The sequence below is a fragment of the Drosophila nasuta genome, chromosome 3 (assembly GCF_023558535.2).
Source record: "Drosophila nasuta strain 15112-1781.00 chromosome 3, ASM2355853v1, whole genome shotgun sequence".
Taxonomy (NCBI): Eukaryota; Metazoa; Arthropoda; class Insecta; order Diptera; family Drosophilidae; genus Drosophila; species Drosophila nasuta.
This window is the reverse complement of record NC_083457.1, coordinates 33,051,902-33,065,320: the sequence shown is the minus strand read 5'-3', so window position 1 is coordinate 33,065,320 and position 13,419 is coordinate 33,051,902. Positions and strand designations below refer to the sequence as shown.

Sequence of the window (13,419 nt, the reverse complement as noted above, 5' to 3'; positions counted from 1 at the left end):
GATCTGCGTGCAAACATAACAAATGCTGTCGAAAAAAAATTATAGCTCTATCTCTTATAGTCTCTGAGATCCAGTGTTTCATACGGACAGACGGACATGGCTAGATCGTCTCGGCTGTTGACGCTGATCAAGAATATATATACTTTATAGGGTCGGAGATGCCTCCTTCTACCTGTTACATACATTTCCTGCCGGCACAAAGTTATAATACCCTTCTACCCTATGGGTAGCGGGTATAATGAGTATTTATATAAATATTTTAATATAATATTTGATCTCAGATTAATTTATTTACAGGATCGTGAAGGTAATAGAGCCAAAATTAATCTGGGATCGAATATTATATTCAAATATTTATATAAATACATTTTTATATAAATACATATTTACTGTATACATAAGAACTTGATTTATATAATTTAACATAACATAGTTCATTAATGACTTATGGAATATCACTTCTTAGCGATAATGATCAACGGAGTTTTCTTTAAATTATTGCCATGGAATGAAGCTTCGTTGTGTTATGATTTGCCATCTTCACATCAGTCATCAGTCAATATAAACAACTTTATAATTAATAGATATGGTGATACAACTTTTATTGAAACTCCTTTTTATTCTGCTACTCCATTTAATATTTAAATTTCACTTCTCCTTTCAAAGTATATTAATCAAGTAGTCAAATTGAAAGTCAAGTCAAAGTTACATTTGTAATACATTTTAGTGTCATAACTAAACTCATAAGCACACACTCCAAAAACTATAGATTTCATTATGGACAATTTCGGTATACCCACCGAGATCAATGTTGGTGTTATGAAGGCGATCGCTGAACTTCAGTACACTGACTCTGATTGTGGTTTTGTGAACGAAAAGAAGATCAACGATCATGTGGTGTATTACAAACATGATAAAGATTCGCTTGTTCGGCAGTCCCTAGACAATTTAACTTTTTTGGGCATCTTGGTGCGAACTGGATCTTCGGCGTTTGCCTTGCGACAAAACCTACAATTTGCATCTGGAGCAAATGCAATTCCATGGATCACTCCTCAAAAGCAAGATGGGGTAAGTCCAAAAGATTCATTGTTACATTAATCCATACATCCATTTACAATTTAGAACCTTAAGCGTGCCGCTAAAATGAAACAAAATTCAACAGCTAAAAAGAAAAGTTTTTCCCCCGCAGAAATAGATTCGTTGTTTTCCTACTACTTTGAACAATATAAGAACATGAAAACGATCACTAATCGTGAACACTTTGAAGTAAATAGTAAGACCATAGTATTAGAAGATACAAACAAGTTGCCACTCAATATCGTTCTCAAGAATCAGAAATCAAAACCAATGGAAGAAGTTTCGAAAAATGTGGAATCAAAGCTTAAAAACACAAATCGCAAGGGCAAAAGAAATATTGAAGCTAAAACGAAAAGATGTTCCCCCGCAGAAATAGATTCGTTATTTTCCAGATACTTTGAAGAATACAGGAGCATGAAAATCAACAATAATCCTGTAAACTCTGAAGTAAATACAGGACCGGAGGATATAACCAATATGTTACCTTTTAATGCTCTTCTCGAGGATCAGAAGTCAAAACCAATGGAGGAAGTTTTGGAAAATGTGGAATCAAAGCTTAAAATCACGAATCGCAAAAACAAGCGAAATATTGAGGCTAAAAAGAAAATATATTCCCCCCGCAGAAATAGATTCGTTGTTTACCAGTTACTTTGAAGAATACAAGAACATGAAAACAACCAATAATCGTGAACACTTCGAAGTAATAGAAGATACAAACAATAAGTTGCCACTCAATATCGTTCTCGAGAATCGAAAATCAAAACCAATGGAGCTTTCTCCATTGATCATCAAATCATCAAATAATGTGGATACGAAGCTTGAAATCACAAAGCACAAAAACAAACGAAGTTTTGAAGCTAACAAGAAAAGATGTTCCCCCGCAGAAATAGATTCGCTCTTTACCTATTATTTTAAAAAATATAAGAAAATCAAAACTATAAATAATTCTGAAAACTCCAAAGCAAGAACTTCTTCAAAACTTGGGATGACAGGACTGGACGATAATAATAATTTACAACTCAGTGAACCTCTGGATGGTCAGACCTCTAATTCAATTCAGATTGCGGTAGAAAAAGCGGAACCAAAGCGTAAAATTACAATGGCCAAGGAGAAACGAAATTTGAAAACAAAGAAAAAATATTATTACTGCCCAAAAATCGATTCGATATTTGCTAATTGCTTTGAAAAATATAGAAGGAATATGACTATAGATTATTCAGATGTTACTGTATCAAAACGTGAGTCAATATTAGGATCAACTGGACTGAAAGTAGCAAGCAATATTTTGCCAATAAAGGATAAAGAGTCTTTTAGTTGTTGGAAATTTACAGATCCATTAGTTATTTAATATATTTTCGAAAATTTGTAGTTGCTTCTATGCAATTTAATAAATTTAAAAAATTAATATAATAAAGCTTTGAGTACTTCGATATATTACTATTGATTTTTGTATCTCCAATTTGAGCATTGTATTTGTATTATTATAACTTTTTATATCTGTGATGGAAAGTCGAAAGGGTAATGACAAAATTGACAGACAAGGCAGCATATAATATTCAAATATTAACAAATTATTTCATATGCAAGTTTAGTTAAACTTAGCTGCTCCATTTTTAGGAATACAACTTAATAAAGCTTATAAATATTTCCATTTGGTTGAAATAACCTTTAGAAATGAGCTAACAAGGACTCGTGTTTGTTTCGAATTGCGGCTGCAGATCGCAATGTCAATCACTTGAATAAGTCTGAAAGTCCTTGTGAAAGTCCTTACGATACGGAACACATACATACAAACACACACACACGAATGTGCTAGCATGTTGAATGCCATGGCCAATGCCACAATGCCGCGCACAGTCTGCTGTCAATGCCAGAGGCGGTGTCCATGAATTTCACGTGAGAGTGGCGTTATGACGATGCCACACACAACGATGACGGTGGCGTCTCTTTTGGGAGCATGCCTCGCTTTCACATGATTATGGCATTAACGAGTAAACTCTAAAAGGCCAATATCCTCATCGGAGTCGCCTCTCCTGGCAGCGCATGCGTAGTCCGCACTTTGAATGCCAACTGCAATGAATGCACCTCCATCATCGGGAGCGCGCCTATTTATCATACAACAATAAACTATATTTCTAATTTTGAGTCACTTAAAATTGTATATTTAATTGGTGTGTTTATTGTACAATAAGTATTGATTTAAAAAGCGAACTCAATTCTAATAATACACTCGTTAGAGTAATGAACTGCTTGTCATCGTAATGTTTGATTGTGCACTGCTTATATTATAATACATGCGCAAGCAGTAGGCGTCTACCAAACATTTAGCACTGCTTGCTCTGTTAATACAAACTTTACTAGCTACTTTGTTTATTATCTGATCGTATTGCAGATTTATCACTAAAATTCTATTAAATGTAAATAAAATAAACTGTATATTTACTATTTTCAACACCATATACCCTTAAATCCCATTTCCATCCATATAAATAACTACCAATAGAAATTGCCATGGATTTGAGCAACGTTGGCTTATTGAAAATCAAGCCACAAATCACTCTGCGTGGTTTTTCCCCCAAACCCACAAAAAAATAGAAAGGAAAACAAAACAAGTTTCGCTTTGACACGTTAACTATTGGCTGGGCATCGCTAGCAGCAGATTTATCAGTTGCAACTCGCAATGTGCAACTTGCAGCGTGGAACGGGAAGCGGTCAGCGGGCAATGCGTTCATCGACCTTGCATTGACCAGAAGAATCATCGTTAGCTTTTCAGCATTAGCGATGCGATGCGGCCAAGTGTGCGGCAAGGTGTGGACCATTCAAACACAGCACACAGCACATGCCGTGCCATGTCGAGCCGTGATAGCATCGCCGCCAATTGGTCATTGAACCACAACCAGAACAGTTCAGTCCTCGTCGCTGCATTATTTCTGCTTCTGTTCCTATTTTATTTCATTTTGTTTTTTTTTTTTACTTTTTTATTGTATGTCTCTTTCTTTTCATTTATTTTAATTTTCATTTTCCGCCTGAATTGCAACCCTCAGCGAAACTTTGGCAAACATACTCGACTCGACTCGCCTCGCCTTGCCTCGCCTCGACTCGATTCGCCTCAACTCGACTCGTTCTCGTATCCTGGGCCATAAGTCGCAGTTGGTTTCTCTTTCTACCACAGTCTGGGCCTGGCTATATGGCCTGGTCTAGTGGTTGCCACGTTGCCTTGGTAAAATGCCATGCACACTTTTGGTACAGTTTGCCCAACAGCATAAAGTGCACCCTTCCCTCCCTCATCCCTCCTCTCCTCCCTTCGTCTGTCTTCACTGTATGGCTGCCCCACTACCCCAAAGCTAGAAAACAATTTCGTTATCGTCGCCATTTTCCGGTGTTTTCCTTGTTCGGTCAGGAAGCAACTGCTCTCGTCTGCTCAACTCTCACTCCTCCTCCTCTTCGGGTGGCTGACTGGCTGACAATTAAAATGGAAAGGGAATTAATTCGTATATCTGCTTAACTAATAAATGCTTATCCTAAAAATGGGGCTTCACTCAGACTCGCCAGCAAGACTTGCAAGCACTTTACTTATTTTTTGGGGGGAAGCTGTCACAAACTTTCAGTCGAGTCTCTTCCCGAATGTCGCTGAGTGCACAAAGAGAGAAAGAGAACGAGAACGAGAACGAGAAGGATTTTGGTCGAATCGTGGCACGAGCAGATCAATGACCTGTATTTCACAGCCTGAGACACATTTCAATCGATAAATGCATAGAGTTGGGGCAGCAGCACACACAGCAACGCAGCAAAGCAAACAGCGCAGACAGACAAAATACTCGTCAGCAGCAACAACAACGAGGACGAGAACGAGAACGAGGACAACAACAAGGACAACAACAACGACGTGGATGGAGCACGTAAAATATGCAAGCTTCCTACAGGAAAAGCCAAAATGGCAGACAGCAATGGGCAGTCAGCAGTCGACTGCTGTGGCAAGTGGCAAGTGGCATGCGGCAGTGTGGCAGAGTGGCAAGCGAACGTGACGCAGCGCAGCAGTGAAATCAACCCAGCACATTTTAGATCTCAGCCAACAAAGAGGGTGGATACCGTTACTCTACGCTATTCTATGCGATTCTATTCTAGAACTTTCCGCGACATTCGCGCGACACACAAAAACAAATGAAATACTCAATAAGAGCGAAATATTTGTTATAACTGTTGTTGATAGATGGGCATAGCTTTATACCCCAAAACATGGGTCCTCAGCCAGACAGAATCCAATAACAGTGCTCTCTACACACTCGACATTAGAGACGAGCCATAAACCACAATGCCAACAAGGACAACGGACAACGAATAGCGGACAGCGGATAGAGGACAACCCCCAACAACTCAATAGCTCGACAGCAAAGAGCGCACAACCCATGGGGTGTTGTCTGAGTGTCCCAACAAAAGGCGACATGCATCTGATATTAACCCAGACAGCAGACCATGTCGAAGGCGAGGAAATAGTATTTCAAACACGATAAAAGTGATAGACAGGGAACAATTATACATGATTCTATCTGGAGTACTTTAGAGGAAAATATTTTGGAGAAATATAAGCATAATAATAAATATTATTAATACTTTAGAATAGATAACACGCGTAGTTATCTGTGTTATGTTATAGTTTATATATGTATATAAAATATTTAGAAAATTTTAAACGTCAATGGATCAAGCAATCTAAAATTTAGATTGCATCAAATAAAAAACAAAATAGAATGAGTGTTTTTTTGGACATTTAATTAAATTTTTTTAATATCAGTTACTAGAGCTTAAACCCAAGATTAAGTACAGCTAAACTATGTTCTAATTTTTAAGGAAGGAATTTAAAACATTTTAAGAAACAAAAACAAAATTCTTTATTTTTAAGATCGAAAATTTGTTAAATCAAAATTTGCAATTTTCTTTTTAATGTAGAATAAAATATTCTTGCTGCAAGATTTTAAACTTTAAATAAAAATATTATTTCAAGATTATTGTATGATTAAAAAAAAAATGTCTACTTTTGAAAACTGTAAAAAATATGCCATTAATGCAGTAAGCCAGAATAATAATAATAATAAATAATAATAAATTACATTAAAAAATAAAATAAAATAACAATAAAAGTAATTTATTGGTCAATCAATAATAATTCGTATAAAACTGAAAATAGTTAGTGACTAGAGTCTTTATTAATATGTATTCGGAGAAACAAATAAAATAAATGCATAGAAATTCCAATTTGGAATATGCAATGCATAAATTAAGACACATTCTTCCACATACATTCTTATAATAAAAGGAATTTAAAATAATTGTGCATTGCATATTTGTTGAACACATGTAAATCGTGTCCAGACCGAAATTGAATCATTTTTCGAAGTGCATCAGCAAAGTCAATTAGTCTTACTAACACACTCCCACGTTGGTTATTCGTTTTATTTTCTTTTTTTTTTTTGTTGGTCGTGTTTTTGTCTCTGGGTTGGCTTTCATGTCACATCGAAGTCTAAAATGAAAACCATAGCGAAAGTCAGTACATAGAAAAAAGGGAAATTTGTGCAGACTGTAAACAGCCTGCAGACTGGCTGCAAACTGGAGTTCTATGCAGCGTATTTTACTCTCCCAAAACTGGGAGTTGTGCCGCCCCTTAGTGCATTGGGGGTTGGACCGTGTGTCGTCTGGCAGCTGTCACTGTTCTGCAGTGCACTCCACAAGATTGCAATGGCAGCTAGACAGACGGGTTGGGCCATTAATAAATAAGGGAGCAAGTTTAGTCATAGCTCTGGAATGCAACTAACTCGGAAAGTAAATGCTATATCCGATACCAAACAGAAATTAATTCGTCAGAAGATAAACTTTACAAAACAAAATAATAACAAAATAAATTTTACTGAAATGTAATATTAAAACGAATAGTTAAATTTCGATTAAGTTGAAAGGTTGAAAAAATGTAAAAATAACTTTAAAAAGCGAATAATTGAATTTTCGACAACTAAGTTTTTACATAGAAGGTTTAAAAAGCAACGGACAAGCAGTAGCACTGCTTGTAACACAAAGCTAGCTTAATTGCGAAACTGCTTGACGCTGTTAACTAACACTGCTTGTTAGTACAACACGGCGCTGTAAATTGATGTCTCGTGTAAAAAGAGTAAAGCAGATATTTACATGAGACCAATTCTGTTTTACCAATCACCGAGTTATTTTATTTTTTATTTGGCTTAATGGAGTGTTGTTTAATTGCTTAAAGTTGCAGTGATATTTTAAAAAAAATTGTTCATGAAAATCATATATAAGATAGTATCTATTGGCTTTGAAATCGGACTAAAACCTTACTGCAATTGTAAAATAAATAAAAAAATAAAATAATTTGAGATAGAAATTCCATTTTTATTCATATATATAGTAAGTTCTATATATAGGAGATAAACAATTTTAGCAATACAAATATAATATATTTTCATTGCATACTTTTGGGCTGAACAAAGTTTTATTCGCTGCATGCGCCATAGGTCTGTTTTACGGTGGTGCACTTTTGAGCCTGTGCATCGAAGTACATGCCGTTAGCGCACTGCAATGTATTACCAGATTGGGCACCATTCACACACTTAATGTAATGCTGGCAGCCGGGAACTTCGGCCACTTCGAAACCATCGTCGCGACCGTCGCAGCGATCCTCAACGCACTTGCGTTGGGCACGTTCTTCACACATACTTCGCTCCTCGTTGAAGAAATATTCCACAGGACACTGTTGCCAAAGAGGGTCGGGATCCGGCTTACCAGAACCGAGATCATGGCAATAGAAGTATCCTCGACAGGTGCCACCATCGGCTGAAAATTTGTCTCGCTTCGCAAGCTTTTTGTTGCCACAAACCTCATCGGGTAACGGAATCTTCGCGCATTGCACCAACGATTTTTTGATGCACTTTCCAGTGTTGACATCATAGTAGAGGCCCGTAGTACAGTTGACCGGAGTGAGTTTACCGGCACTGGCAGTCAGATACTTATCGCAGTTGTCTTCATCCTTGATATTGGTCTTCGCTGGCACAACTTGAACCAGTTCGAATTTTGCATTGCAAACAGCATCCTTGGGATAGACACACATCTGCTGAGTCTGATCAAAGTACATGTTGTTGGCGCATTGACCACTGCCCAAAAGACTCGTCTTATTACAATAATACCAATTGGCACAATTTAAGGTGTCGCCAACGTATCCAATAGTTTTTGAAGTACAAGGCGCGTCACAATAAGTATCTGACTTTTCCAGAGATTTGTAACAAGCATTTCTTAATAAATTGTATTGTAGTCCGTCAACACAGAGGCCACCTGCGGTGCTTTTAAAGTTCTTGCAAACAATCCACCGATCGCAGTATCCCGGCTGACGTAGTTTCGTGCCATCCGGAAAGAGGCGACAAATATCCTCACTGACTCCTAGGTATTCAGTTTGGCTACTGAGCTGCAAAAGCGCAGCGAGTGCCAGCAAAGCGAGCAAAACTGTAAAATATTTTTAATTATTTATCACTGCTTTGAAACTATCACTTGAGAATTCCGAGACAGACCTTGCATAGTTGTTTATGAACTGTATCTTGTTGGTTAATAAAAACCAAACTAACTGCCGGCAAATTGGGTATCTGGTATTTATACAACTGGAGAACATCTAAAATGCGCTGAAACTCCCATAATGTCAGAGGCATATATTAAGAAAGCAATTACTATTTCAATGGAGATAAGATTTCCGAATATCACATTGTATTATTGTTTTGCTATCAGCTAAAACAGCAGCACAGAACCAGTAGAAGAAAAGCAACAAAAAGTTGAACCCCTTAAGTTTCGTTTTATCGAATTGATGCACAGCTCTCTACAAATCGTAATACACATATTAACATTAGGTTAATTGTGTTTTTGAAAGAGAAGTTAGTCATCATGCTTTATTATCATGCTATTCAATTCAAAGCTTTCTTTTGCTTTCAATATTTCAAATGTTACGGTGATTTTAAATTTTTATTGCTCTTATTAAACGGACTGCCAAATAATGTACATTCAAATAATTTTCTTGAGATATTAACTAAATTTATATATATTTTCTTCAATGTTTCTTTTTACTTTTTAATCGGGGTGATATGTGAAGTTAATTGCAGAAACAATTTTCGAGAGACATCAATTTTATATATTTCTATTGCATACTTTTGGGCTGGGCGAAGTGTTATTCGCTGCAAGCGCCATAGGTCTGTTTTACAGTGGTGCACTTTTGAGCCAGTGCATCGAAGTACGTGCCATCATCGCACTCCAAAATATCACCTGACTGGGCACCATTCACACACTTAATGTAATGCTGGCAGCCGGGAACTTCAGCCACTTCGAAGCCATCGTCGCGACCATCGCAGCGATCCTCAACGCACTTGCGTTGGGCACGTTCTTCGCATATGCTGCGCTCCTCGTTGAAGAAATACGCGACTGGACATTGTTGCCAGAGGGGTGAGGGATCCGGGACACCAGAGCCGAGATCATGGCAATAGAAATAGCCACGGCAGGTGGCTCCATCGGCGACAAATTTGTTGCGGATCGCCAGCTTCTTGTTGCCACAAACCTCAGTGGGCAACGGATGCTTCGCGCATTGCACAAGCGACTTTTTGATGCACGCTCCCGTGTAGACATCGTAGTAGAGGTCTGTGGTACAGTTGACCGTAGTGAGCTTACCAGCACTGGCTGTCAGATACTTATCGCAGTTGCTTTCGTCCTTGATGTTGGTCTTCGCTGGTACAACTTGAACCAGTTCAAATTGGGCAGTGCACATGGCATCCTTGGGATAGACGCACATCTGTTGATTCTGATCAAAGTGCATGCTGTATGGGCATATGCCACTGCTTAAAGTGTTAGCCTTATCACAGTAATACCAATTGGCGCAGTTGAAGGTGTCGCCCACGTATCCACTAGTCTTTGAAGAACAAGGTGAATCACAGTAAGTATCTGACTTTTCCAGTGAAGCTTGACAAGCTCCCTTATTCAAATTGAAGACTTGTGGCGCTGTGCAGGTGCCGCCGGTGGTGCTCTTGAAGTCCTTGCAAACAATCCACCGATCACAGTATCCCGGCTGCCGCAGCTTCGTGCCATCCGGAAAGAGGCGACAAATATCCTCGCTTATTCCGACATACTCTGTTTGGCTGCTTAGCTCCAAAAGCGCAGCAAATGCGAGCAATGCGAGCAAAACTGCAAAATATTTAAAAATTGTTAAAACTTCTTTCCAACTTTCACTTCACTTTCACTTTCAGACCTTGCATATTTTTTGTGAACTGTTTCTTGACGGTCGATGAAAACTATACTAACTGACGGCGAAATGCGAATTTGGCATTTATACGGCTGGACAACATCGCAAAAGTGCTGGAACTTCCATAATGTCAGAGGCATATATTAAGAAAGCAATTACTATTTCACTGCAGATAAGATTTCGGAATGTCAGATTATATTATTGTATTGCTATCAGGTAGAATAGACGCACAGAACCAGTAGCAGCAGAGCAGCAAAAAGTCGAACCCCTTCCCTAAAATAAACACAGCATTATTGCCTCTTGCCAAAGCTCATTGCGTTGATGCATTCTTGTCTTGTTTATTTTTTACTTTTAAGGCAGATTGTACAAATAATGTTAAGATTAGGATTTTCATTTTTATGGCCTTGATCGTCGATCGTTGCTTCGACTATTCTGATTCAATTGGAATTTGGCATATTTTTCTAGTCTTCTCTTACACACATTTTTGTGTTTATTTATTAATGCGATTTTCAGGAAGATTTATGTTACCGAAAATATGATAACAGGACGATAATTATTTTTAAATTAGCCACACTCATAACAACAGGTGTAAATTATCAATGGCTTATTAATTTTTATTGGCGATAAGATTTCGGACATTTCTATTCCACAGACAAGAGATCCAACCTTAGAAACAAACATTGACCTCTTCCTGGGGTTTTATTCTGCTGATTCATTAAAGGGAACTTTGAATTTCACATATAGACGACATATTTCGTGACTTCCAGAAACTGAGTTTTGTTTTTACTGAATGTACAGAAATTGTGTTTACACTAGTTTACATTTTTGATTAAAATTTGTACTTTAATTATGTATTTTTAAAAAGAACAAGTATTTTAATATTCTTTTTTTTTGTAATTTATAATTCATCATTTATTATGTTGTATAATATTAGTTTAAGGTAATTATATTTTGTATGTTAATGTTATATTATTTATTATATTTATTGAAATTCACTTCTGAAGCTTATTTAATTAATACTTCTAAACTATCTATGTAAAATGTAAATCATTCTATAATAAAACTGCTTGAACAAACTACAATATATTAAGTATGCTATTAAACTTGAATTGCATGACTGAAAGCCAGTTTAAAATATTTCTATTCATTCATTCCTCACCTTATCAATTAATCTACTGTATATACAACTTTTTTTTATATTTTAATCATTGTTGAATGAATTGCAGTATTTTTTTTACTATGCTTTACTTCTGGTAAATCTCCACAGTATTTATAATAAAATGATTTCTAATTGATTTGTTAACTGACGAGCCCTAGACAAACCGGAATGCGAAACCTTTTTTGCGGCACTTGAGAGGCTTCAGCCATGATCGCGGTCGACAGTTCCAGCCAATATTTGCACTTAATTTGCATGCTGATGAAAAAACTTGAAACGCAGTTGAATGACACAGAATTGATAACAATATTTTACACTTTTATTTCAACACTTTATAAACTCTTTTTGCTTTTTGTTGTGTTGATGCACCGCTGATCGGTTCCAATAAAAAGCACTGATTTCGAATGGTGCTAGAATTGTAATAAAATGTGAATTTTTTTTGGCGATATATCTATGCACCAATCGATCTCAGTTCTTCAATTTGAACTGGATGGTGCATATGGCATTTGATTTATAATTTGTGTGAATACTCCTTTGGAATACGCGAGCGATTGCGATCACGATTACGACTGATAACGAGGCGAGAGTCAGAGACGACTGTGTGGAGCACATGGCTCTGCTCTGCTTAAATCTGAGAAACCTGTTACACCTGAGAAGATTTTTACAATGGACTCGACATCGTTGTCGTCGTCGTTGTCGTGCATATGTGAGAGATTGTCGATCAACTCGTATTTCTGTCGTTGTTCGTACTCGCTTTTCCCTACCACACCCTCACACATACACACAGAGAGACTGAGAGGGAGATAGTTACCATGTAATGAATACCCATAAGCCTGCCATGGATCAATCTCCCAACTGTCTAGCCCAAGTCCAAAAGCTTTGGCATTGCCTACATTTGTTGCACTTCTTTTCATCGTTTAAGGCTGTGTGTTGTGTTTGTGTTTGTGTAATTTAATTCAAGCGTACCTCGCTTGCCATCTTTTAGTTGTAGTCTCTCTTTTCTTTTTGTTTTTGCTTTATTAAATAATTAGAATTGTTTTGGTTTCAGTTTCCAGCGGATCCCATCTAACGCGCTCCACAGCAGGAAGCCAGTCACCGCACTTCTTTTCAAACATAACAGTACCTGGGGGCAAACTATCCATGTTCATTGTCTGCCATGAATATATGTAAATAGTTAAACCATTTCTTGACTTTCTGCCATCAGCTGACATCCGATCTGACACCATTTCTAGGCACCTTTTGTCTCGCAATTGCAGAAGCGTCACCTACTCGCATACTGTTATTCGATTGGCTCTTTGATATCGTATACTATATCAATATTTACAGCTCTGCGAGCTGACTGGCCGACTGATAGACCGTCTGATCAGCGACCAGCTGAGACCGATGCATGATACGCAACAAGTGACGTACATTATCATTGACACGGAATTTTTTTCTAGCAATTATCGTACTACCCCCAATGGCTGGCGTTTTCCAATCATAACATTATATTTTACTCGATCTGTTTACCAATCTGTTTTTTTATAACGACCGATACTAAAATTATTTTGCCGACATTTAGTATGTTAAAAGTCATTACTAAAAACCCATTATTATTTATTTCACAACGGAATATTTCTGGAGACTTCATAAATATTTAGTATATCAATAGTTTAAAAATAAGCAATTATATTTAAAGTAAAAAAAAACTTGTTAGAAAGATGCAAGTGAGATAATTGCCACCCGTTTCAATAGAACCAAAACAGCACGGTATTTTAGTTAGAATTAACCAAATAAACAATAAAATATGCCGAAATGTAAATTTGATTGTCAAACAAAACAGTTAACATCTGACCGAAGCATTACTTTTTGCCATGTAAAATTACTAAGTCAAAGATTAAATGTTTCAAAATACTTTTGATGAGCTGAATCC

The 13,419-nt window shown here is 37.1% G+C and overlaps 3 protein-coding genes across 5 annotated transcripts; 1 reads left to right on the top strand and 2 right to left on the bottom strand.

The window, feature by feature from the left end:
* Positions 1-688: 688 nt before the first annotated feature.
* LOC132792927 (uncharacterized) lies at positions 689-2,497 on the top strand. Of its 3 annotated transcripts, none has more exons than XM_060802465.1 (2): positions 689-1,068; positions 1,190-2,497. In XM_060802465.1, the coding sequence occupies exons 1-2, from the start codon at positions 778-780 to the stop codon at positions 1,193-1,195; spliced, it is 297 nt and encodes a 98-aa protein (XP_060658448.1). In that variant the 5' UTR covers positions 689-777; the 3' UTR covers positions 1,196-2,497. The 3 variants fall into 3 exon arrangements, with proteins under 3 accessions (XP_060658448.1, XP_060658446.1, XP_060658445.1); XM_060802463.1 differs by having other exon boundaries at positions 699-1,068; positions 1,132-2,497; XM_060802462.1 differs by having other exon boundaries at positions 701-1,068; positions 1,123-2,495.
* Positions 2,498-7,502: 5,005 nt separating this feature from the next.
* LOC132791814 (peritrophin-48-like) lies at positions 7,503-8,689 on the bottom strand. The gene is made up of 2 exons (XM_060800895.1): positions 8,646-8,689; positions 7,503-8,580 (listed from the first exon to the last, which is right to left on the bottom strand). The coding sequence occupies exons 1-2, from the start codon at positions 8,650-8,652 to the stop codon at positions 7,577-7,579; spliced, it is 1,011 nt and encodes a 336-aa protein (XP_060656878.1). The 5' UTR covers positions 8,653-8,689; the 3' UTR covers positions 7,503-7,576.
* Positions 8,690-9,009: 320 nt separating this feature from the next.
* LOC132792746 (peritrophin-44) lies at positions 9,010-11,211 on the bottom strand. Its single transcript, XM_060802203.1, has 2 exons — positions 10,358-11,211; positions 9,010-10,293 (listed from the first exon to the last, which is right to left on the bottom strand). The coding sequence occupies exons 1-2, from the start codon at positions 10,362-10,364 to the stop codon at positions 9,290-9,292; spliced, it is 1,011 nt and encodes a 336-aa protein (XP_060658186.1). The 5' UTR covers positions 10,365-11,211; the 3' UTR covers positions 9,010-9,289.
* Positions 11,212-13,419: the final 2,208 nt, after the last annotated feature.